Raw genomic sequence first — 27,974 nt, forward strand, 5'->3', positions numbered from 1 at the left:
GTCTGGTTCACGAGTGAGTTAAAACAAATTTTATTTATGAAGAAAAAGGCTCATGCAAAATTTAAATCCACTTTTAACCCTGATGATTACAGACACTTTTCACTTCTTAGGGCCCGTTATAAGTACGTATCGAAAAAATTGTATCGTGAATTTGTTGATCGAACTGAACTATCAATTAATGCCAATCCTTCCAAATTTTGGAAATTTATAAAGAAACAACGCTACAATTCTGATATTCCTAAAACATTAACGCTGGTGCTTCTAGTTCTAATGAACAGGATGCAGCTGACATGTTCGCCTCATACTTTAAATCTGTATACTCATGTGAAGTCATTAATGATGATGTAAATGATCTTAAGATTCAATCTTTTGACCTACCTAATAATGCATACTTCACTGTTGATGACGTTTTTCATAGTCTTTTTACATTGTCTGGTACAAAAAATGTAGGTCCTGATGGTTTCCCCGGCATTTTTCTATTTCAGTTGCGTTCTATTATAGCCTATCCTTTATTTTTGCTGTTCAGGCGTTCTCTTGATGAGGGTATTTTTCCCTCAATTCTTAAACTCAGTTCTGTCATGCCAGTACATAAATCAGGTATCAAATCCGATATATCTAATTATAGCCCTATCTCTATTCAGTCTCACTTATCAAAACTGTTTGAATCTTTGGTTTTAAACAGTATTAAACCATCAGTAAATAATATTCTTATTGAAGATCAACATAGGTTTCGTCCGGGAAGATCAACTACTACATGCAACTTAGTTTTTTCCAATTTTGTGTTTGAGTCTTTTAAAAAACGGTCTCAAGTTGATGTAGTTTATACTGACTTAGCCAAAGCGTATGACACTGTTAATCATAGTCTTACTGAGAATTCTCGAAACGTCTGGTTTTGGTAAACCTTTGCTCTCATGGTTTGGTTCTTTTTTAACGAATATGCTACAATGGGTAAAATTATTTGGCATCAAGTCAAACATCTTTTCGTCTACGTCTGGTGTTCTCCAAGGTGGACATTTATCACCGATTCTATTTTTACTGTTTGTCTATAGTGTACGTAACGCCTTGCCTTTGTGTAAGCTTTTGTGTTTCGCAGATGATATGAAGCTCTTTATGGAAATAAACTCAGCTGCTGATTGTGCGAATCTCCAAAGTAGCCTTGATTGTTTTGTTAGTTGGTGATTTAAAATAGGCCTTAAAGTCAATGCTTCAAAACGCCGAGTCATGACGTTTACTCGTTCCCGTTCTACTATCCTTTTTGACTACAATATCTCTGGTTTGACAATTGAACGCGTTGATAATCTAATCGACCTAGGTTTTAAACTAGCTAGTACCCTTAGTCCAAGTCCTCATATTGCGATGATTACTAGTAGGGCATTTAAAGTTTTAGGGTTCATTATGCGTCTATCTAAAGACTTTAAATTGTCAAAATCGTTAAAATCACTATATTGTGCTTTAGTTCGTCCTATTTTAAAGTACGGGTCGGTTGTCTGGGATCCGTTCACTGTTTCTGATATTAATCAACTCAAACGTGTTCAACTTAGATTTTTGAGATTTTGTTGTTTTGTGTTAGGCATTCCCCATTTAGCTCACGATTATACCAATATCGCTAACGTACTTGACCTGCCAACTCTTGCTGAACGAAGAAGAACTTTAAATTTAAAATGTATTTACTAACCATATTGATTCCCCTTGCTTGCTTTCCCAAATTAACTTCAAAGTCCCTTCGCATGTATCTCGTTCTCATGTGACCTTCCATATTCCTACCGCCAACACAAATTATCTGCAAAATGAGCCTTTATGAGGACCCCTCTTTTGATGATAATTTGTTCTAATGTTTCTTTAACACTGTTAATAAACTCTTAAGTTTAATATAAGCGTTTTAATTGTTTACTTAATTACTGTTTTATTATAATTGTAATTATTTTATTTACATATATTATTTTATTTCTCAATTTTCTACTATTATTCTAATAAATTGTACTGTACTTTAATGTTATAGGGGAAACCCGTATATTTTGTAATAATTAATAACCAAATTTGTTGAGGTTTTATTTGGGGTTTTGGGCTATTATTGTAAACAGGATTATACAGGTTTATTCCTGAAATAGATGTGTCCCATCTTACAGTAAAATATTTTAGTATTATAGTCTGTATCTATCATACATAATTATCATAATTCATTCTGATTTCTTGCACATGAATGCTAATTTCTATTGACTGTTGATGTCTTAATCAACTAAAATTCTAAAAGTGTAAAAAAAATTGTATCATTATTTTAAAAATATGGATAGACGCACAAGTAATATTTAGGAACATTTCACTATTTTTTGCCCAAATAAGAATGTTGCTAAATGTGATTTATGTCGAAAAAATACTCTTAGAAGTCAACTATATATAATCTTAAAGAACATTTATCCAATTGTCATGGAATCGAACTGCCAATAAATTCTTTGAAAGTAAGTACCTAATAAAATCAAATATTTTAATAAGTAACTGAATAAATTTAACTACTATATTTAAATAGTTTAATAAGATATTATACAATTTTAACTTTAATCAACTAGTTTATCATGAAAAGTTATTAAAAGTATAGTTTGGTACATTAATTAATTTTATTAGTTTGATATCTTTTTAATACCAATATTACATATACTTACATTTATTTAAAATATATTCCAATTAATTTTTTTTTTTTGTAAATAAATCTTTTTAAACTAATTTACATACCAGCAATTCCGGAAAAATAATGAAAAAAATCACAAACTTTATCTTAAAACTCAAAATTGAGTTTTTAAGTATGTTGCATTTTTGCAACAGTGGGCAAAAATTATATCTATAAATTTTATAATACCTACATTTTTTTTCACATGAATAATTCACTTTTGTGAATAATAAAATGCACTATTGGTAAATCTATACAATTCACCACTTTTAATCACCTATGTGTGATTAATCTCATTCGCAAATAGACATACACAATACTTTTATAGTAAAACCCATACTTTTACAGAACTAAGAGAAAGTCCCATATTTAATAATTAAGTAAATGAAGCTTCCTATAATCTGTATTATATTATGTACCTAATAGAAGTTTAACTGCAAATACTGCAATCTGCATAAATATTGGTGGCGTTTATTGTGTAATTAGCAAAATTTGAAGTTGAAATATTTAATTTAACACTTAATCAAGGTATTAACGAAATTAAACGTAGATTCTAAAGTTTTATTTACAAAAAACCTAAATACCTCGTTTTCAGCCCCGATTTGAAGGTTGTTTGCAATATGAAGACGATTACTGTGTCAAGTTCAAATTTCTGGCATCATGCAGTAATGATATGATATATAATAATTTTGAAAAATTCATACGACGAAACTATTCTCTTTACAGCTATAAAAGTTACGTCCCTAGACAGTGGTTAGGCACCTCCAAAAAATCCCCCGTAGTTGGGGTACCTTGGACCCCACATTTATATTTTTGAAAAACCTTAGTGGTTATTCTACGTGTCTGAAACTCAAGATTCTGGTATTTTGGTGGACGCTGATCAAAAGTGGTGTCTTTCATCGAGACTGTAAGAGTCGTTTTTACCCCACTTTGGGGACTTGGAATTCCGAAATTTGAGTTTTTTAGTCGAGTGTTACTCGGCCGGGTTTCGATGTAGGGGCATAGTTTCTTCACGAAAAGTTTTGTTTTAAGTCATTTTACAGAAAGTCTTTTGGTGGTCCTATGACTCCTTGTGCCCACCCCCATGGATATTTTGAAAAATGTTTAGGTTTTGGTTCACGTTTCTGAAATTCGCCGGTTTGGGTTTTTGTAGATCGGTGATCAAAATCGGCGTCTTGTATCGACACTGTAGGAGCCTTTTTTACCCCTTTTTTTGGCGTCGGAAGTTAGGATTTTGCGGTTTTTGAACTTTGTCGTCACGGAACACTTAAGACTTTGGGTGATTAGAGCAGTTTTGTTTACGCATCGTTTAGACATTTTTGTCAAAAATCCAACGATACCAAAACCGAAAGAATCAGATGTTTTGTTGGGAAATTATAATTTTTTGGCACTTAGTTTTTACGTATTTTCCGAATTTTTTGAATTTGAGTTTTTATTCAATCATTTTAAAATTCGAGTGCTGACTCAAAAATGCTATGACGAGTTATAAAGGATCTATGGTCGAAATGCGTAGGATCATTATGTACCCCGTAATCGGGGTGCTAAAATAGTTGAAAACCAAATCGCTTGTTTTTTCGTATACGCATACGTTTCTTTATGCTATACACCTGTATAACTATTTAACGTATCTATTTCAACTATTTTTACATTTTGACTGTTTTTCGAAAAATTATACATCTAGCTCAGTAGTTCGTTACTGTAGAGATCAGTTTATTAATGTCTTACGACTTTCGTCCTATCTCTCACGGTTTTCCCGGAAAACAGTTCGTAAACGAGAATTTTCATTTTCATTCACGTTTTCTGGGTCACCTGGTGGTCCAACAAAAATTTATCACGAGATTATAATATTCTACAAGTAATTCTACACCAGAATCAGTTTTTCATTTTTCTAAAACCTTGTTATTTCAAATTTTGAGTTTTCAAAATCCTTCGACCTAAGTACGATGTTTTAAAAATCCTTAATAACAGTTTTTCGAAAAATATAACGCATACAACTTATGAAGCTAGTTATGGGGATCAATTTAATCTCTTACGTTTTTCGTCCTATCTCTCACGGTTTTTCCGGAACCGAGAATTTTCATATTTCGAGATTTTCAATTTTCATTCGTGTTTTCTCGGGCACTTGGAGGTTTAACGAAAATTTTTCATTGTTGTTGAAATGTTTTACGAGAGATTTTACACTAGATACAGCTTTTCATTTATTTTTTTTAATGCCATTTGAGTATTTGATGTAAACGATGTTTTTAAAAAACCTAAATGATCATTAATTTGCACTTATCACCTATCAGCTAATATAATCAATATTGTCTTGGCAGAACTGACCCCTTTCATGGTTGCGGTCATAGATTTTAAACGTGGTATAGTTAAAGAAAAATATAATTATTATCAAGTAATATGAGGGGATGTCGATACGGCCGGTATCACCACTCGCTTTCGCGAGAGCAGTTATGACGCTTGTTTTGAATGTATTGCCGAAAAACAAGATGTCCTCTCCACAAAACCATCGATTAGTCAAGTGAAAGCTCTTTTTTTAGATAGTATATAGTATTCATTTTATTATTAAAATAGTTAATTAATGGTCTTACCTTGTACAAGCGATCTAAAGGTTTATATATTAATATATTTTTAGTTTTTATATTATATCAATATTTGAAACAAAATGAAAACAACGCATTTTTAATATAAAACGATCCCTACCCATATAATTTTAAAAGCAAGTTATATTAAACAGATGGTGCTATTTCCAACAATAGTTAAATCAACTTAGCTTTATCGTACCAGTATGAATAATCAGAGCTAAAAAGTCAGCATTTCGTCTTTATCCGTGGGTTTCCATGTAGATATACGTGAACTCGAATAACCACCAATACGAAAAACTCTTCAGCGTAATTGTTAGTTTCATAGACCAATAAATTAATTATTTAATCATCGAATAATAAGAAAAAAAAATCTATAGGATTTCCATCACCTGCTATTGGAATCAGTAATTCATTTTTTTTCATAAAATTAAAATCAGGCATATCAGTTTTTTCTTCAAACCATGATAGTGTACTTGTATTTTGTAAATGCGTTTTTGGGAAACGCGTACAAAGTACCTTCCGATATCATGGTGTGGCGACACCGATTGTCACCACTTTACTGGTCGATCCGCCCGACCGACGTTACCATTTTTGATACGTGAATTATACCTTTTTATATTATATTCGTCTTCAATATTTGAATTATATTTTTACAAATATTGCGGTTTTTTGCGACCATTGTGAATTTTATATATGTTTTTATCGACGCGACGCAGCGATCGCGCCCCCACTCCACGCGGTACGCGACAAATCGTCCCGCAAAAGGCTACGACGCCTATCGCGACGTAAAGCTCTGTCTCTTTGCTCACGACGTTCGACCGAGCCACATCCGCGACAGTCCGATCGGACTTTCAATCGCCGACCCGAACCCGACGTTCCACGCTACTATACACGTGGGTATGTTACCACGACCACGCGCATCGACGATCGACTTCCGAGATGTAATGACCACCGACTCGACATGTCCGGTTCGTACTACGACGGGCACGGTCACGTTACATCTCGCGATCCCGCGACGAACGAGCCCTTTCAAACCGAACCTGGTTTCGACACGCTCTCATCCCGCCGATCAACACTTCCCCGACGTTCTCGGTCTCGCGACCCGAACTCGACGGCTTTCTCGCCCACGCGCAACCGCTCACGAATCGCCCTACGAACACGTGTGCGCCCCGACGCTATCACCGCACGCCTTAGCATCGAGCACCCGACGAAACGGCATATATTGTAAGCCTAGTCACCCACACGTGTACTTCTGTCAACAACATTATTTCGTTAATAATAAACGACTTACGACGCACACGCGTCCGACACGAAATGCGTGTTTACTTATTTACCTCCATGCCTGTCTAGCCTCCAAAACCTTCCGAACGCGGAGTCAAAACAGCGACAATATTTAGGCGGCAAGTGTATCGGTCCGGTTGGTAAAACTTACACCGCAACCGCGGTAAACCATGCACGTGTGCGCCAAAATGGCATAGAATGCCGCCTCTCATATGTTGCCATCTACCGACTGGGTCCGTTTTAGACCACGTCCGCAACACATTGCAGCCAAGCAGTGGCGTGGCGTGGGTATTAAAAGAATGTAATCAGTGTACTGTGTAAACAAGAAAAAACGGCTACAGTCTACAACGCGTCGGATTACGAGCTGGTCGTTACTTGTTTCTCGCGTAAGCAATATCAAATGTGCTTACAAACGCTAGTTAAATACGTGACCCCTTCTATGACTCTATGACGTTATAGGCTATTCGTAAACAACAGTTCCGCGTAAGCAATTTCAGAATGTGTTACACTACAAATCGTATTATGATATGCCGTTAACATAATGGATTAAAAATAGACCGTCAATCGATAATTTTCCCTAAATATAGTACACAGTACACGACACAAACAAAACAATAACAATAACCACTATTTACTACCAATAACTTTAAATATTTTATAAATAAAAATAAAATTTTAAAATTTAATCATTTATTATGTACCTACCTATAATATAATAATATAATATTACATTATATTCTTAATATTAGTTGTGATCTATTTTATTATTCCTTTGATTTAAAGTGTAAGCAGTGCTTACAGTGCTTACATGCACGCTACGCCCCTGCAGCCAAGGTTAAAACGTATTTCAGAACTCTCCCGCGGAGACCTGAAAATGATCCACGGTATGAAGCCGCACTAATCAAAACTCGTAATGCCGGCAGTACACATTCGCCGAGACAGTCTCGGCGAAACTCTTGACAAGAATTTAGGTTAGGCGAGGAAGCGCGAGTGCACGCAGTACATTCTCGCCTCTCGGCTTCGGAATTCGACCTCGGCGGCTCGGCTACAGTGACTACAGTCGCTCGCATTTTTGTGTTCAGTACTCAAGTTTTTACTTTTGAACGAAAATGGATGCTGTTGAGGTTGCTGCAGCTACAGCGTATCGTGCATTTGCGTATTATAATTACGTTGACATATTTTGCAAAAAAAAAAATTAAGAAGCCTTGGAAAAAAAGAAGATGGTGGATGAAAAATATTCATCGAAATAGAACAACGTAAGTATTGGAAAATATTTTTTAACAATAAGTATATTCTAGTGTTATTTAAATATAATTAATATAGCAAGTAATAATATGCGTGTGAAGTTGGCCTCTCCAGCTCAAAAAATCTTCTCACGGTAAAAATAATAGTTTTCAAATGTTTTCAACTTATTTTCAAAAAAATGGCGTAGGTTTGGAGAAAATTGGAAAATGTGAGGGGGCCAACTTCACACGCATGGTAATAATAATATTTATCATATCAATTATTATTTAATAATAATTATTAAGTAGCAACTTTATAGTTTTAAAAATTATATGTTAAGTATTTTGAATGTGTTTGTTGCAGACAAACCATCGAAAATCAGTTTTTGGAATTAAACTTTAAACCTTCTGGAGAATTCGAAAATTTAACGCGACTTAATCATACCGATTTTGAATACTTATTAAGTAAAGTGTCACCCATTATTTCTAAAAAGGACACACATTGGAGATTGGCGATACCTGCTAAATTACGCCTAGTAATTACTCTAAGGTATTTGGTCACTGGCGATAGTTTTAAAAGTCTCCATTTTTTATTCAAAGTGTCGAGTGCAATCATATCAAAAATTGTACCTGAAGTCTGTACGGCCCTAGTGGACGTTTTAAAAGATCAAGTTAAGGTAAAAAAACAAATTGTTTGCTTATAATAATAATTATAAATTCAAATATTTCTTTATTTGAAATCAAAAAATTAACAAATTTTCTCATAAGGTAATATAAATATTCAAAAAAAAGTAATGTTCAACTTTTATTGTTCAGTAGCTTACTGGTTATTTTCATCAATCATTGAAAAAGCTCTATTAACAATGTTGTCTTCAAAATTTGGTGAATAAGTCGGATGTATCGAATGAGAATATGGTGAAAGAGTAGACGAAGGTCTGCTTTGATATGAAGAGTTCGAAAATGTTGTAAATGGTGGATTAAATATTTCAGTAGATGATGTATTTGAATGAGCAGAGTATGCGTTACGTAGTTTGTTGAAGTACAAACCTTCGACCTCATGCATAAATTCCTCTCGTTCATGTTCTGGAAGTTTTCTTATTCTTTTCGTCATCATTTTACCAAACAGATCATATTCATCATCTTCTTTGTCACTATTTCTTTTCGTAATAACATTTCTTAACAAGCTAAATGCTTCTTTCATTTGGTTCTCTGCTTCTTGAAGCTCAGGAGGGGCACCGCGACGTCGAATCGTTGGCGTTGGTCGTGAGGTGTTATGTGTGGTTGCTCAGGAACTACCGTACTCGTATTCTCTGTTATATTCTCAGGTACCACACTTTGATTTTCTTCGACGTATACAGCGCTAATTTCCTCACGTTGGCTTTGTTCATCGGTTACAAAAGACTAAACAAAAAAAAAAAAAAAACGGGTAAGTCAGTATTGCTCTGCTGTACATTAGGGGGTGGGGTGGACTTCGGACTAGGGTAGATTAAATTTGAATGCAATGATAGGTATCATTGTATACGAAAAACGATTCTGAACGGAGATGATTTGTCAGTCTAGGATATATTATACTTAAATATTGTCATATATTTATATTTTTTAAATGATTCATAGATTTTCCTTGTAGAAAAATAACATCAAGTAGCTCTACGTTTTTTTTTACAGATGCCGTCTACACAAGATGAATGGCTAGTTGTAGAAAAAGGATTCAGTAAAAACTTTCCGCACGCCATTGGAGCAATGGATGGAAAGCACATTGTCATACAATGCCCATCTCATACAGGATCGGAGTATTATAATTACAAAAAAACTTTCAGTATTGTCCTTTTAGCCGTAGTAGACAGTAACTATCAGTTTATGTTCGCTGACATCGGTGGCCAAGGAAGGATTAGTGATGGCGGTGTATTACAAAATAGTGTATTATAGCAGAAAATTTCGGAAAATAATTTGAATTTGCCGACGCCATGCCCTTTGCCTGGATTAAACGAACCCTTGCCTTATGTTTTTTTATGTGACGGTGCATTTGCGTTGAGTACGCACATAATGAAGCCTTATCCGGGAAATCATGAATTCGGATCTGAGAAACGATTATTTAATGAAAAGTTATCTAGTTCACGTGTGTTAGTTGAAAATACGTTTGGGATATTGGCTTCGAGATTTCGAATGTTTAGAAAACCAATTGCATTAAATACAGAAAAAATAATTCCAACCAAATGTATGCTCCACCGGGGACATTTGATACGTATGATGATAACGGTACTTTAATTCAAGAGGGATCATGGAGACAGGACATACAGGATTCTTGCGCAATTAGACCTTTGGAAGTAATATCTCGTCGACCGACAACTAATACTATCAAGATAAGAGAAGCATTTACTGCATACTTTTACAATAATATGTAATATAAAATACCTATTTAAATACACTTATTGACTATTGTAATTATAAAAATTGTTGTAATATTTATTTTATAAATAGTTTTTAAGTTGTGGCAATCAAATGTAATATGATAAAAATAGATTGTTATTGGTTTTTTGTTATTTCTATACGTTGTGTATTATTTAGAGCGTTATAAAGTCGTTATCGTTACGACGGGTTATATATAATTATCTATTATAGGTACTTAACTGTATCTTGAGTATTTATAGTTGACTGACATTCGTAAACTGGTGATAGGAATGACTCCATATATTCGTAAGCAAACCATATTGGTTTGTAAATATCATTTACACCGGCTCCTGATCTGATCGATGCTTTTTTTTTACGCAAATGGCCCCTAAATGTAGCCATGAGCGAGTCTTTTTTCTTCTTTATTTCGGTTACTGGACATTCCAGTTGTCCGCTCAATCGAACCCAAGCGTCGTTTATTTGTTTCCTGTCTTTGTGGTACAAATGCATCGGGTCCCATATAACGGGTTCATTTTGGTATAACTCCAAAAACTTCAACGTAAATTCGTTGGACCAGTCACACATGCAGAGCCGTGCAAAGGGGGGGGGCAATTAGGGCAAGTGCCCTAGGGCGGAAAAAGTAGCAATATTTTATAGGGCGGCAAAAAAGTTGGTACTTTCCCATTAGTTCATACTCCAAATTCGTCACGGTCACAAAAATTGAAATACCTACTACCATTCATGGCTCAATATTTAGCCATGCTACCATAGAGTAATATTACTCTATGCATGCTACCTATATTAAAATAAAATATTGAATCTATGAGAAATGTGTTGTAAATTGTAATTAATGATTATGGACTAGTGTGTGTGCCTACACTGGCAACTTTGTTGACCATAGGGTTGGCGGCAGGGGGCGGATGACTGAACGGGCAATTAACAAGCTATTTTTAACCATTTTTCGGAAAATTTATTGTTATTGAATAATCGACATGATAATAACATAATAAATTATAAATCGTAATGCAGTTAAACATGAAGCCAAATCAATTTACAATAAAATAAAATCATTAGATTTTGTCTTTCTTTTAGTTGTTTGGACGCCTATTTTAGAAAGATTTGACAAAACTTCTAAAAGTCTTCAGTTAATTAATATTGATTTGTCATGTGTAGTTTCTCTATATGATTCATTAGTATGTTATATTCAAGAGCAAAGAAACAATTTTGAAATATTTTTAAGTGAAGCGATAGAAATAAGTGGCTTACATAAATTTTCTTGGGAGGAAACTAGAATTAAGCGCAGAAATATATTTTTTGATGAAGAGCCTAGCGGTGAAGTAATATTTTCTAATTCAGATAAAATGAAGAATGAAACTTTTATTCCTATAATAGATGCATTGATTCTTCAACTAAATAAAAGAAAAGAAGCATATACAAAGCTATATGACAAATTCGGATTTTTTTCTGATATGGAAAATATTGAAGCAAGTGAACTACGTAAAAAAGCATTAAAGCTTGTGGAGTATTATGTTAATGATTTAGAAGTAGAATTTGTTGAAGAAATCGTTCAATTTAAAAAGTACATAACAAATTTTCCCATTGAAACTAAAAACATGCAAGGAATGTTAAAATATCTTATGAATAATCCATCATTAAACACAACTTTTCCTAATGTTGAAATCGCTTTAAAATTATTTATTTGTATGCCATGTTCTAATGCAAGTGGAGAAAGGTCCTTTTCTGTTTTGAAGAGAGTCAAAAACTATTTACGGTCATCATTATCAAATGAGAAAACATCAGCATTATCAATATTATGTATTGAAAATGAAATTGTCAAGAATATCAGTTGGACAAGTCTTGTTAAAAAATTCTCAAAACTTAAAGCTAGAAAAAAAACATTTGCATAAAGTTATTTGTAAAATCATTATTCACTACTATTATAAAATATATTTTGTTATTCATATTTTTATACATTTATTCTTACTACCTACTAACCAAATTCATTGTTTATTAATTTTTGTTAATTGAGTTGTTTTACTTGTTCATTTATTAATTATTATATACATAATACAATGTAAAGTGACCCGGTAATAATAACATTTTGAATAGTTTCATTTTTTGGGGGCTTTAGAAATTTTCTTTTAGCCCCCTCCCCTCCTCTGATGACTACCTGTGATTAGGGGCGCTAAATGTAATTGCCCTAGGGCGCCACTGATGGTTGGCACGGTACTGCACACATGATGAAAAGCACAACAATAATTAATAAATAAAAGCGACGAATATACGAGAACGCACGAGTATGAACTATAGTCGGGAGAATGAAAAGTGGCCGCTGATGCGAACGCCCCCGGTGGCAAATTTCTGTAATTGGTTTCCAAACTAATGTGAAAAAAAGGCGCGTATTTTGAATTATTAAATGCAATGTATTTACATATTTTCATACAAATATAATGATTATGTCATTTAATAAAAATTCATTACAATGTATGTACAAGTCATATAAAATACAAATTATTAAAAATATTTACAAAATAATAATATAAAATATGTACATCATTTAAACAATTTAAACTAACATTCTTCATCAATTATGTCGTCGTAATTTTCTTCATCGCCCCAATCGCTGTCGTCCTCTTCTAATGTGATGATAATTGGCTCCAATGTGATATTCCTCAATATTTCCTTTTCGTTGTCTTCATTCTGAATTTTTTCCGCGTGTTCAACATACTTTTTCCAGTCATTTTGTGTCACTGCATCAATAGCCGCGTGCGCCAATTTGAATGTGTTGTTATTTTTGGCTACCTCCGCTTTAACCTGTGCCCAAATCAACTCAATAGGGTTGTACTGACAATGGTAGGGAGGTAACCTTATGACTTCGTGACCCATTTGAAGTGCTATCTCGTCCAGCTCGTACCGTTTATACTTTGGAATCAGTTTTTTTACTCGCTCACGTAATTCGGACAGCCGTTCTTGTGGTGAAAAATCAACATTTTTATTTTTCAGCCACTCTTCAACAACGGCTTTCCGGCTATTGCTTTTGGGAAAATTGTCCATCAGCATTGAGTGGTACGACGCATTGTCCATGACGATGACTGACGGCTCTTCGAGGTGGTTCAACATTGAAATAAACCAATTTTTAAATAAATCAGCATTCATAGAAGTATGGTAGTCGCTTTCAAAGTTGCTAACATTAGCTCGAAAAATTAATTTTGAATCGTTAACAAAACCATACTTCGCAGATCCAGCATGGAAAATAATGAGACGCCCTCCTCCTTCGCCCGTAGGAACTTTTAGTCCAGCGGTCTCTTCAGCATTTTGCCATATGCGTGATCTGCTGTGGTTTTGGTTAATCCACGTTTCATCTAAATACACGATAGGACGGGTGTCTTTTTGTTCACGTAGTGTGCATATTTTTCTTAAAAAAGTACAACGTAGTGCAACTATGTCGTTTCTTTCCATAAGGAATTTCCGACCATCGTTGCACTTTTTAAAAGAAAATTTCAAATTTTTTAATAGCGAACGCATCGACCACACAGATCCTTCCCAAGCGCACTTTTTCCTCACTTTTGTTAAAATTGTGAAAGCTGTCGGGTACTCACCCCTGTCATAAAATTCATGAACCGTTCTTCGTACAATGTCAGCATCAAAATCGTGCAACTCGGTTAATGGTTTTGAACGTCTATATGTTTTCCGCGGAGACTTGAACGTTGGGCCTTGTACTTGTACTGCATCTTCGAATGTTAAACCATCTTTGCCTTCCTTGCATATGCGTTTCACAGTTCTCTCAGATAAACCACAAGCTTCAGCAGTGACTTTGAGAGACTGTGTAAACATCGACGGAAGAATTATATCTTGTTTAGATAGGTCTTTTATAAATTTATAAACATTAAAAACCATTTTTTTTGTTCGACTCCGGGTATCACTACCACTTTTACTAGCCATTATATTTAAAAAATATTTAACTGAAAACAGTAATAACTAATAAACAAAAATATGTAATTTAGTTTCTGAAGGCCAATATAACACGACACAACACTTAACACGTGGAATAATCGTTGCCGAATGACAAATATCAGAACAGGGAAGCAAATGTTGTGTATACAATACACATTCTTTTTTTTTTATATAATAATATATATAATACATTATATCATATTATATTATATGGTATGTGGTGTGTAGGGAGGAGACCTCACCATATAATAAAACTACAATAACCGTGGGTAAATATGGAAAATAAGGTCTATAAAACCAAAACCGCCCGTACAGCTGGTTCACGGCGAACCGGTCTGACGATGTATACCGATCGCGCTCCTCGATTTTCATTATGAGAACCCCTGTTTTTAGCAAAAAAAATCGTTGCTATCATATTAGCCAGCGGCCACTTTTCATTCTCCCGACTATAGGTGCTCTTGTGCTCGCCACTCGATGGCCTCGTGTCCTTTGACTCAGGCACAAAAAACCGCCTTCCGACCGAGCGCCGTCGAGGTGAGGCGAGGCGAGGTGAAGTGACACGAGCGCGTCTAGTTCACTCTCGCGCTCGGCTGCTCTCGCAAAGTCTCGGCGAATGTGTACTGCCGGCATAAAGATTTTTCGATTCGCAAAGTAAATCCAATACCTGTATCGTTTACCAAATCAACATCAATATCGGAACATTCAGAACTTTCAAAATCATTCGCAGCTTGGGAAGAAGCTTCATCTGTTCAAGCTTCAGCATCTGTTCAATCCTGCTTAATGCTTTCATATCCCCGATTCGTGGTCTCGAGATGGACCAGATTCATTCAATTTATTACTCATATTGTAAAAAATATGTATAAAATACGTCAATTAAATCGTCAAATATTGAATAATAATAATTACGTATTACACAGTCGACCACACACGAATAACTGATAAAGTAATGCTAAAATAACATGAAATAATAATATAAAAGTATTCCCTGTTCAAGTTTTATCCTAGACCTAAAAATAGAAAATTTGAGATACGGGTTGCACGCACATATACAGTAATATGTGATGAACAACGATGGCGAAAAAAAAAGATTAAAATAAACGCTGGCTAAATTAAAAATAGTTGAAAATAAATGTATAAATGACCCCTTAAGACGTCATCCGCACACAGGAACGATAGAAGGCCTCAAGGCGTCAATCCTGCAGTGAACGTGTTAAGATATGTTTCGGCTCCTGTTGTGTCCTCTGCAATCGTTCTTATCTGGAAGGTTTTGTTAATTTTATTTTTTAACTGCAAGAGTAGATCACCATTCATTGTTCTCTTAGACATTCCCACTTCGTCCGTTAGTCCGGCGTCTTTGAGGCCTTTCTTCATTTCGCGTTATTTGATCCAAGTCAGCGATTATTTTGTCCAGATTACCATTTTGGTTGGCAAGCCGTTCGTCCTGACTGTTTATCATATCTGCCCGGGATATATCGCCTCCCAAGCCTTCGACTTACTGTTTTCGTGTCAATGAGTCTATTTTCTGCTGTGTGCGGTGTTTTTTCTGAAGTTGCTCTTCACAGATTTCGTTGAACAGCTTCATTGTTTGAGCGTGTTGCTGTTGCTGCAGACACCTTACGCGTTATTCAGTGGCATCTAGAGATTTCACCATACATAGATTATTCTTGAAATGCATAAGAAGTTTCTAAAGCATGTGCTTAAAGTCTTAGTACCAACTTTAATGTCTATTAAGGTATTAGTCGCATCTTGTACTGATGCTTCCAGTACTTCCAGATGCCTCTGCGTATCTTCCAAGTGTTTAGAGTATTTTGTCTCATCTTGTACGGGAGTCATGGACGTTGCAGTGGCTTGTCCGTCTGCTTGTTGATTGCTTCATGTCCCTGGCGCACGCTCAGACGTGTTAGTCGGTTGTGGAGTCTCTGCATATCCTTTATCGCTTCTTTTGGGTGACTTAATCATTGGGTTTGGCTTGGTGCCAACCTTAGAATTCATTTCTGTTTCCTTACTAGTGCCTTCAAAATCTGCATTTCCGATTTACAATTTCCTATCGATGCCCGTGATGGCCGTCAAAAGGTAAGTGGTTTAACGTGCTCTATTCATATCAAGCATAGGTACTCTTATAGTAGTTCCTAATACAAGTTTTGTCAACTTATTATTGGAATACTTCATTATTTTTTTTTGTGCTTGCTTTTGAAGGTTAGTCTAATTTAATAGACGTATTTAGTTGAAAGTCGACCTCGAAACATGAGCGCGTTAAATGTTTTTTAAGGTTAAATGTTATGAAATAGACTTTTTTGAATATCTTGATTTTTATTGGTAGTACAATAACAAGTTATTATTATTACACTATAAGGCCTTCAAAGTATAAACTTTTAAAGTAAAATAGTTTTTCACTAAAAAAAAAATATTCTTTGCGTTTTTATCTCGCTTTATACTGATTGTATAAATTGTTTCAAACACAAATTGTAGAGTAGAAAATTATCTACAAGATGGTTATATGTAATCGCACTTGCTGTATACAAATTTTTAAGTATATAACGATGATAAAAATGCATTCGTTTCCACGTCGCCATTGAGATAAAAACATGGTCCGTTTTTTCTTCAGTTTCCCCGTTAGGTCAATGATTATATCATTCTTATCTAATTGTCAAAACAAAGTAATTCATATTACATTTTAATTATTAATCATAAACTTCACCCTCGTCTCTTTGTATTTTTTCTTCTTTATTTTTTTCAACATTATAATACCTATATGATCAGTTTGTCAACATTGCACGGTTTTAATGTTTTTTTTATAAAAAATATTTCGGGCGCTAATGGTCCGCATCATATTTTCATCTTAATTTGTTAGTACCTAGATCAGGGGTCGGCAATTAATTTATATGGCGGGCCAGATATTTAAAAAAAAAATTTCGAGGGCCAAAAAAATCTTAAACATAATTTTATCATTAATGTATTTATTTTTGTATTAAAATCACATTTTTAGACACAGTATTTAATATTTAATTATTTATTAAGTAATAATACATTCATACTAATAATAACAAAATTTAATGAGAAAAATGACATTTTTTTTCTTGGGCTAATTTTTTAAAATCTGGTACTCTTGGAGAACAACTGATGCGTAAAGTGTTTTCAAGGTGGTGATCTGTTAATCTTGAACGGTATCGGTTTTTTAAAAACGTCATTTTTGAAAACGAAGTTTCACATACATAAGTGGAGCCAAACATAGTAGCTAATTTTATGGCAAGGGTTTTACAGTTCATGTATTTATCCAAGACATGTTTTATCCAAAAATCTTCAGTAGACGAAGTCTTATTCATTTGCAATGAGATATCTTCTTGCAAATCAATAATTTCCATTTGAAGTGAAGATTTTGGAAGTCTGAATAATTTTGTAGCAACGTCAATCCATTCTCCAGTCGGAGAAACTTCAAACGGATTTTTTAAAAATTGAGACAGTTTTCCAATATCTGCAAAGTCTTTGAATCTCTTACCAAATTCTTCACCAAGGTCCGACAAAAAACTTAAAAACATACTGCAGTCTATGTCGGAATTCTTTTTATATTCAAGGATTGTTGGAAAATGAATAAAATCTTGATTTTTTATATCTTCTTCAAAGATTTCAAGTTTTCGTCGGAAAGCAGATACACTTGATATCAGATCACAAATTAACTTGTTATGCCCTTGTAACTCAATATTAAGTACATTTAAATATGTAAGAATGTCTTTTAAAAATGCCACAGATAGCATATTGCTCTCGTTTGTTAAGAATTTATGATACTGCTTTGATTCTTGTGAATCCAAGTTTACCAAAAACGTGATTACTTCTTCTTTTATACTCCAAAAACGTTCGATCACTTTGCCTTTACTTAACCAACGGATATTGTTATGTTGAATTAAATCCGAATATACTGAATCACATTCAAATAAAAAATCTTTAAACTGCCTGTGCTGAAGAGCAGATCGGGACCTCAAAAAATTAATCAACTTAATCATTATGTCCATTACTTCCTTCAGCGTTGTACTAAGTTTGCCACACAGGGATGTTTGATAAATTATACATTGATATGAAAGTATTTCAGCATTCTTATCCTTGATTCTCTTAACAAATCCTTTTTCTTTACCAATCATTGCTGGGGCGCCATCGGTTGAAATAGACACAATTTTATCATAACTAATATTTGATTTAGTCATGAAGTCGTCAAAAGTTTTAAACAAATCTTCTCCACGAGTCTTGCATTTCAATGGCAATAATGCTAACAACTCGTCTCTAAACACTTTACTTTCAGCGTCTAAAAAGCGCACGAAAATTGACATCTGCTCAGAATCAACAATATCACATGACTCATCAATTGCAATAGCGTAGCAAGGAGCCATCTGTAAAATGTGAATTAAATTATTTTTGTTGTCATCGGCCAATAGTTCTGTTCTTCTTGTATTGCTTCTTGCTGATAGAGGAATATTTTGAATAGCATTAATTATGTCCTTTTTATCTTCAAAAAGTGCAGTGGCTACTTCCAAAATACACTCTTTTACAATTTCTGAGTCTGTAAATGGCTTTTGGTGCTTATTTAACGTCCAGCAAACACGCAATGCTGCTTCTATTGACTTTTCTTGCCCACTCATACTTTTTACTAACATAGTCGTACTATTTTTATAAGACAAGAGATACGCTTGGAGCTTATCTTTACGCGCTGCACTGTCAAGAGGAAATTTTTTTTCAAAATCTTTATGTATTGTATCATAATGACGCTTTAAATTAGCACATTTAACGACAGCAACTGTACTGTTGCATATGAGACAAACTGGAACGGCTCCAGCTCTTACTGGAAGTGTAAAAAAATATTGTTCGGTCCACTCAGCCAGGAACTTTCTGTTTTCATTGTCAACTTTACGTTTTTTGGAAAACATACTAATCGAGTATAATAGCACACGAATAATATTTATAAATTAATAAGTTTTAACACTACGGACGCGACGGACTACGAACGACAAACGCAACGCAACGATTAAATTGAACTAAATAATATTATTAAGTGTTTCAAGAAGTAGGTTCAATGTATGGTGTTCTGTTATCGTGACTATTATTATAAACAGCTTTATACGATGAACGCTATCGTAATTTCCTAATAAATCATAAAAATAGATCGCCTCTGAAATCACACACGCGCGCGAATGCAAGCGACTCGGCCCGCAGCCGCGACTGCGGCACGTTCAACAACAACACAGATAATGATTAACCGTTATTATTGTCTCAGCGCCTCATGAAATCGATTTCAATTTTAGTTTAATTTATATATAAGATATATAGGAAAATTAAGAAAATTTTTGGCGGTCCATATTTTTTCCTTCCGCGGGCCGGACATGGCCCGCGGGCCGCCTATTGCCGACCCCTGACCTAGATATAATGAACATGATATAATAAAATTAAATCAAAATAAAATAAATTGGTGATTGGTAATGCCTATGGTGATATACAGAGGGATCCTACAGCATACAGATTAATTCGAAATAGTTTTTTTAGGGTTAAAAAAATTGGCAAATTAAATTAATTCAATAATTAAATTTAAATGTTTTCAATTAATATTTGATGAGGTATAATAATTTATATAGAAAAATACATTTTGGAAATTTAAATTGTCTTGATATTTAAAAAAAAATACTTAAATTCCAGATCCAACAATATTTTTATGATTTTGACATACAATTTGCAGTGATTGTTGAAATGTATTAAATATATTGATAAAACTCAATTTTTACTCTTACACCTATATTTAAAACTATAAAATGTTGTACAAAGTAGATTGTAAATAAAACTAAGTATATAAGCTTAGCAACAATATTATCCATTTAATAAATAATATAAGATGAAATTTTTTTTTAAAGTTAAAGAAAACATTTATTTTATTAGTAATTTAATTTAACTAAATTATTCCATTTGCAATTATAAAAGGAAAAAAGTAATTCAGTGTTGTTAAATTTATAATTTGTGATTGAACAAGTTTTTAGATATTGATGAATATATATATTTTTAGGTAACTGTACTGAAAAATTAACGATACTAAATTTTCAAAAATTTCTCTACAATGAAAAGAATCAAAACAAACACAGTGTATAATAATGTATTGAAATCGGACGTCAATGGATACGGGAAAAATGCTAATTTATATAATGCCAATAAATATGAACTTTTGAAATATGAAATGGAAAAGATGAATAATAATATGGAACAGTTAAACAATACATTAAAAACGATCATAGTTGAGATATTAAATGAGAAAAGTATTAATGATACATCGATGAATTCGGCTATAGCCGCTTTGGAAAGGTATCAAAATCTCAAGTTGGAACAAAATACACAAAATGGAGAATCTTACAAAGAAAATCTAGATACAACAGCTAAGGAATTGAAAAATATCCTCATCGAAAACAAATATCTTCAAAAACGGTACTTATATACACGGATTAATATGTTAGTTTTAGTGTAATGATTAAAATTATTATTATTAGTTTGAAAGATTCAAATATTGCAATAGTAAACGCAAATGAAAAAATTATGGTCTTATCAGAAAAATCTGATAACGAATATAATAAAAAATTAAATGAAATAGAAGAAGAGTAAAAATACACAGTAATATACATCTAAACTGGTTTCACTAAGTACAAACTTTCTGTTGTTATATTTTTTAGACGTTTAGAATGGAATGACTATCAAATGCAAATGGAAAATATAATCATCGAAGGTTATAAAGCACTAAGCCGCAAAGATGAATATATCAAGCATCAAGATTTCATTACAGACAATTTAAGGCAAGAAAAACTTGATTTGGAAACACGATTGAATAAGCCAGTATTAGAATTAAAATCGCATCAATCGGAAGAAATAGAAAATTATCAAAATAAAATAAGAAAACTTTCTGCAATCATCGCTGGTATGAAGAGAACATTAGTATCAACCAAAGAGTCACACAATATAGCGATATCGGAAATGAGGTAGCTTATAATAATACTTAAAATTGTATTACCATTAATTAATATAAATGATTTTAAAATATATATTCGTTTTCACGAAAAGTGGCCCTCGACGGTGGCGTGCCTGATGAAGTTTTAACATAGGGGTTCTAAAACACGTGTCAAACAAAGCGCAAATTACTCAATTGTATAATTAATTTTATACCGTAATTTAAATTCATAATTTTTATTACAAATTATGAACAATTCTGCTAATTTAGTATTATAGTTTTTATTTGTTTTTATATACAAATATGAATACAATTAATTAAATATTACACAAAAATTCATTCATTATCATCTGCGGAATCTTCGTATGGAATAATTATCAATATAATGGGTTCCAAAATTTCGTCATTTAAAGCTTCCTTTATAAAATCTGCATATTTTTTACAATTTCCAAGGTCAAGGCATCCAACGCTTCGTGATCAAGTTTTTCTACGTCCGAAATTATAAATGACACATTTATTGTGGCAACTTCACATTTCAATTATGCCCATATAAGTTCTATTGGGTTGTACTAACAATAGTAAGGTTGGAGGCGCACGATTTCATGTCCCATTTACATTGCGATTTGATCAAACTCATTTATACAATCTATTTGTACCAATAGTTTGACCCTTTCATGCAAATTAACTGAATGTCTCAAGGAGTGAAAATCTAACCCCTTTTCAGAAACCGGTTATTTTGACCTTTTTTTCATTTGCTTTGGATAGTTTTCTACTAGAATTGAATGGAATGGGGCATTTTTCATTACAATTATAGAATGTTCTTCTAAGTGTTGTGTAACATTTTTATAAATCACTCTTTAAAAATAGTAGAATTCTTCAGTTTGGAGTGAGTGATATTCAACGGAAGTACAACTTTGGTATCAAAATACTAACTTTGATCTAAGTACAAACCCAAATGAATTAGATCCCACGTGACAAATTATCAACTTACTATTTTTTCTATAAATATTTTAAGTTTTTCTGAATTTAATTAATTTTGCCAAACATACCATTTGGTGTGATTCTGATCCTTGGCCCACGTCTCTTATAAATAGACAAAAGGCCAATCATAGATTTGTTGAAGGTATTATTTGAGCGAAAATTTTACTCACGTAGCAACTATGTCATTTCGCTCTATTAAGAAACCGACGCCCGTCATTAAATTTTTTGTTTTTTGAAATTGACTTTTCAAAATACGCCACAAAGAAGTACCAGAACCTTTGTACTCGGTTTTTTTTTTATACTCAGCTAATGTGGTAGAGTTCTTATGTTTTTCATATAAATTGTGAACGATTCTCCTCACAATATTTGCATCATATTCATCTCCACATGCAAATTTTACACTTTTATATGTCTTTCGCGGGGAAGTGAATGATAGATCAGCAGTCTGTGATACAGAAGACGATTGAATCCTTCCATAGTGATACATTTCACAGTTTTTTCACTTACGCCACACGCTCCAGCAGTTTATAATTGTGTTTGTTTAAAAAACGTGGCCATCTCAGGATTAGACAAATCGATAGATAATTTTTTGAAATATTTATACACATTAAAATTAGTTTCTTTCATCTGAGAATGTGTATCAAACTGTGAAGAAATTTAAAAAAAAAACAAATTTTCAACGGTTGGTATTATAATATAATGTATGCAAATAAGAAATATAATAATAGTAAAAAAAACCATGGACACGAAAGGTTAATACGATGTGACACCACTGTGATCCTGGCAAAACAATTATTTTATTTTGTTATTTTTAGAAAGGAAAAAAGAAGTGAGTAAAAACTTTGGTGTAGGTATAGGACTGAATAATATATTGATGATATTGTTGTTCGATCACCTGTTCCGTAGAGCTGCCGGCGCATATTGAGAACAATACTGAATTTCAAAATTAACATTACCAGCTGCGCCATCGTAGAAGGCCACTTTTCGTGAAAACAACTGTAGTGTAGTATAATAATAATATTATATTATATTACTGTTAAAATCATGAATGTAATGTTTGAAATATAAATATATATTCACAGGGGTCATCTTAAAGAACTGAACACCTTAATAGCTACGAAAAACGATTTGATTAACCAGCAAAATATAACATTAAACTTAATGAGATAGGTATTGAAACGAATGAACGAAACAATACGCCGATGATATATCTTGATATAAATTAATGATATGCAATTAGTGTGTAAAGTCATGTTTTTAAATACACTTGGAACTTCTGAAACAGTTGTATATAATATCGGTAAAAAACTAATAATATTTCCAGTGATAAAAAGTGATAGAAGAGGTACGCATACACATCGATCACTTAAAATTCCCGGGGAAGTGATAGATTGTGTAAAAAAAAAACATATTTCCATGTCCCCAGTAGTCGATTCTCACTACACACGATAGAATTCACAACACAATACTTAGAGTCAGACCTTTCAATAGCAAAAATGCATCGTTTTTATTTAGAAGGGGCCAAAGAACAAACCATAAATATCATGGCTCAGAATGCCACTCTGAGACAATATACTAATGTTTTTAATGAATTATTCATTCAAGTTTTTTTAAACCGAAGAGAGATCTGTGTGAACAATTTGAAAAATTTAAGTTAGCTAGCCCCCCCCCCCAAAAAACACCCACCCACCCCCCCCCCCCCCCCCAAAAAAAAAAGAAAAGAAATACAAAAAACTATTCATGATGCACATATTTTAATAAATAAGGGAATTGCAAGATAAAAAAAATATTGATAAAAAACAAACAATTAATGAACCCGAGTTATGTGTTGCAGTTTTTGATTTACAAAAAGTCATTACTGTCGCTCGAAGTGAAGCAAGTTCCTTTTATTATAAAAGAAAATTTGTAGTATAAAATTTCACAAAGTATGATTTACCTAAGTAAAAAATTGGGTTATTGCTACGTATGGAATGAGTAAAGCAAAAAGAGGATCGAATGAAATAGGGACATGTGATTTAAGTTTATGAAATATATGATCGAAAAAAAAGGTATCAAAGAATTTTGTTTCTATTCAGATAACTGCGGGGGTCAAAACCGAAATCGGTTTATTTTTGCTATGTGGGAATATGCAGCCTTTACCCTTAAAGTTAAAATCACCCATAGATTTTTAGAAAAGGGAAATACCCAAAATGATGGTGATAATTTGCACGCGTGCATTGAAAATGCTCAAAAAGGTACTCAATTTATATTCCGGCTCAATGGGTAACACTAATCAGCTGTGCAAAGGTAACCGGAAAACCATACACAGTGTTTGAAGTTACAAACAAGAAATTTTTAGATTTCAAACCACTAGTAGATGATAAACATTATAATTGAAAAACGACTAGTGATGGTAATGCAATAAAATGGAATACCATTAGAGAACTAACTGTGACTTTTGAAAATCCCTTTGAATTAGATATAAAATATGATTTGAGAGCATTTGAATATTTAAAAATTAATATAACACTTCAAAAAACAAAGGGGAAGACATAAGCCACGCTGTAAAACCTATGTAACCTATAAAAGCGTAAATTCAAAAATTACATACAGAAAAATCTTAAAAAAAGATTGATTATCGTTATGTTCAATCAACATAACTTGGGGCTTGATCAACATCCCTGAAACCACTCTCAGGGAGTACGCCGTAAAGCAAAAAATTACCATACAAGTCATAAGTCATTTAATCTTTATTTACTTCGTATGTGACTTATATTATTATTTGATAAGGCTCAACGTGGTTATGTGAAAGCGAATGAAAACAATGCCCTCAAGGACGCCATCGTCCTGATTACTCAAAGTGGGATGCCAGTAAAAAAGTAGATACATACTAGACCATACACCGGAGGTGCCTCGCTCTGCCACCCCCATGACGCCGGTACACGATACCCCAATATCGGTCCGATCAATGACTTCGGCGGATGACGCTTCCGCGTGAGTATATCCCAGACTTGGTCTGGTATGAATTGAATATTTCAATGTGTTTCCAACATGTTTGTTGTAGAGCGGTGAAAAACGTCCGCAAGGATTTGAAGGACGAGGGTCTCCATATGCAGCTGCCAGCGAACCACCCGCTGCTGCAGATGCACGTGTCCTCACTCACCCTAAGTCATCAAAAGAATTCGGCCGTGGTGAGGAATTACATGGGTAATGTAGGGCGAATTCTATTCTACGTGAACAAGTATCTTATATCCCTGAAGACTCCACCAAAACATTGGTCCGACCTATTGGGCTGCGGGGTGGAACCTTTTGTAGATTATTTGGGAAAGTGAGTGATACTCGGTGGGTTGTCGGATTTAATTTTTTAAATTAATACATTTTTTTTGTTCCACAGACGCGAAAAACTTGGCCAAACCATCTCCACATCAATCAATAATTATCTAAAGAATCTGGGAAACCTCGTCGATACGGTGATTTCAACTTATTGTTACGACGATCCAGGTTTTCCCAGATCCTTTGATAATAAACCAAGGACCGCTACCTCGAATTCGATAAAAGTGCTCAAAAAGAAACTCGGCTTGCTCTATAAGAGCAAGTTACAAAAACGTTCCGCAGAACTATTTTTAAGGAAAACAGAAGAAGTCACAACGTTGCCAGAGTACGCAGCAGTGAAGAAGACACTGGACCTGGTCGAGTCGGAAATCCCGGAATTCCTGACTCACCTCGATCAGAACTTCGGGGCGGACGACGTAGTCCGAATGTCCGAGATTGTACCGGCATGGAGAAGATGGTAAGCTATACACAACTACACCATGTCTCATTGTGGTCTTCTATGTTTCCAGATAAGTACCTAGTGGCGAAAGTCGACCTACGGACTGGCCGTTCTCGTATTGTGGAGATCCAAACACCGGAGCGGTGTCGTCTCTGATATGACGACCGGCGAATGGTCAGCCAGCAGATGGGAGGCGGACAAGGTGGTTGTCACGATGACAAAACACAAGACGGGCGACAAAAGCCCGCACTTGTTGTTTTGCCACAAAACCTTGAGCAACTGATGGAGAGGTAATGCTCATAGTCATATTTTCGATATGTCCCTAACCCAAAATGACCAAACTGAGTCTTGTTCGCAGATACTACGATATGAGGCACAGGGTGCCAACCAATATCAACAACTTTTTCATCACCAACCGCGGGCGGAGGTTGGTGAAACTGTATGATGAAATAAAGAAAATATACAGATCAAGGCTATCAGCAAACATATTTCGACGAATGGTGGAATCAATGGCGAGGGCGCACGGCCCCGAAACCACCAGCGGAGTGGCAAAAGCGCTCCAGCACTCTGAAGACACGGCGCTCCGATACTATGAGGCACTCCGACGCCAATCAAATATCGATACGGTGGATAATAAGTATTTTAAATAATGAAGTATATTTTTAAATAATAACATTATTCCGCCCACGTCGTATGATATTAGCCAAGAAAACAGTGTTTCTGCAACAAATATTATATCACCACCGCAAAACCACAGATGTCGCGGTCTCCTTAATTTATTTTTCATAAATAACCGATTATATTGAATTGTGAAATAGCAATACGCTTATTTACATATATATACATATCATTTTTTTTTATTCTAGCATTGATTGTTCCACTGACAATAATATTAAGTTTCTATTGTTTGAATGGAAATAATTTTTAATTTAACAAATTTATGATGGTAAAAAATTTAATTTAATTCAGCTAATTTCATGCTGCATCAAAATATTTCACAATATTACTTTCAATAGAAATACGTATAATTATACAGTAATTATTGAATACATTATCTTGCTTTAATTTCAAGTAAAGAGGTTTTAAATAAAAACTTGTTCATATTAATTGCGTATTGGAGAATTTCGTTGTTAAAAAAATCTTTTTAAATTTTATTCATTTATTTGAGATAAAGATAAATTCAATAATTACACGTATTGCTATTGAAGGTAATATTTTAAAATATTTTTATGCAGCATGAAATTCGCTGAATTTGTTTTGATATTTTAATACCGTAAATTTTGTTAAATTTCATTTATTAAAAATTATTTATTTTTAAGATACTACAGAACCGTTACACTATCCACGGTATAGAAGGGTGGTTAAGAAATGATGAAATTGATTATTTTTTTCAAACTTGATGCACAATCAATTTTATTTCGATTATTGCTTCATAAGTTGCTGTTAATTGGAAGTAGAAACTCATGTTGCAATTAAACCCAGTAAAAAATATATTCAGGTGTTACATTGTTCCACTCAACATTGGATATAATCATTATAATCTTTGTTTTATGGAGAAGAAATCCATTTATATGATTCAGGGAATTTGAAAGACTTGACAAATAATGGATTCATGTTGAAATTACGAGTATTATATACACCTGGATTATTTGGCGTTATCCCAATAGTATTTCATGAAGTTTAAGATCAACATTTATTGAATAATGGCTATGATTGTGGAGCATTGGCTATTGCAAATGCTGTGACACTTTTACATGATAGAAACTCAGAAGACATGGTGTATGGTAGGTCAAAATTGCGTTAGCATTTGTTAGTCATGTTTGAAAATAACAGACTTACAATATTTCCAATGGCACATTATGGTCCCAAAATGGCAGCAACAATCAATTCAAGATTACGTAGTGAGCGTCCAATGACGCATATTATCAAAGATACAAATGGAACAAGGAAAAGAAAAATTTTTAATGATTCTTATCTTCTTATGTAGATTTTTATCTACATTATTTGCATTACCATCACGCAAGACCCTATCTAAATTGTTGAACAAAGTACCTTTTCACCCTGGAATTAACCAACATATTTTTTAAAACTTAAAATGTCAAGTAAGAAACATGAAAGAAGTTGACAAAACATGTGTTCTTCTTTTCGATGAAATGGCTTTGGAACCTGGGTTAACCTATGATAGGAAAAA

At 33.7% G+C, this 27,974-nt stretch overlaps 5 protein-coding genes across 5 annotated transcripts; 3 read left to right on the plus strand and 2 right to left on the minus strand.

Moving 5' to 3' along the window:
• The first annotated feature begins 1,221 nt into the window (after positions 1-1,221).
• Positions 1,222-1,674, plus strand: LOC132925575 (uncharacterized). The gene has a single exon (XM_060989963.1). The coding sequence runs from the start codon at positions 1,222-1,224 to the stop codon at positions 1,672-1,674; it is 453 nt and encodes a 150-aa protein (XP_060845946.1).
• Positions 1,675-11,494: 9,820 nt separating this feature from the next.
• On the plus strand, positions 11,495-12,040 carry LOC132925576 (uncharacterized). The gene has a single exon (XM_060989964.1). The coding sequence runs from the start codon at positions 11,495-11,497 to the stop codon at positions 12,038-12,040; it is 546 nt and encodes a 181-aa protein (XP_060845947.1).
• Positions 12,041-12,704: 664 nt separating this feature from the next.
• Positions 12,705-14,075, minus strand: LOC132925577 (uncharacterized). Its single transcript, XM_060989966.1, has one exon. The coding sequence runs from the start codon at positions 14,073-14,075 to the stop codon at positions 12,705-12,707; it is 1,371 nt and encodes a 456-aa protein (XP_060845949.1).
• A 1,884-nt stretch (positions 14,076-15,959) lies between these two features.
• Positions 15,960-19,000, minus strand: LOC132925578 (general transcription factor II-I repeat domain-containing protein 2-like). The gene is made up of 2 exons (XM_060989967.1): positions 17,347-19,000; positions 15,960-16,108 (listed from the first exon to the last, which is right to left on the minus strand). The coding sequence occupies exons 1-2, from the start codon at positions 18,998-19,000 to the stop codon at positions 15,960-15,962; spliced, it is 1,803 nt and encodes a 600-aa protein (XP_060845950.1).
• Positions 19,001-20,175: 1,175 nt separating this feature from the next.
• Positions 20,176-23,202, plus strand: LOC132925579 (RING finger protein PFF0165c-like). Its single transcript, XM_060989968.1, has 4 exons — positions 20,176-20,537; positions 20,600-20,707; positions 20,780-21,082; positions 23,115-23,202. Exons 1-4 carry the CDS (start codon positions 20,176-20,178, stop codon positions 23,200-23,202), a joined length of 861 nt encoding a protein of 286 aa, XP_060845951.1.
• Positions 23,203-27,974: the final 4,772 nt, after the last annotated feature.

Source organism: Rhopalosiphum padi, chromosome 3, assembly GCF_020882245.1.
Source record: "Rhopalosiphum padi isolate XX-2018 chromosome 3, ASM2088224v1, whole genome shotgun sequence".
Classification (NCBI taxonomy): Eukaryota; Metazoa; Arthropoda; class Insecta; order Hemiptera; family Aphididae; genus Rhopalosiphum; species Rhopalosiphum padi.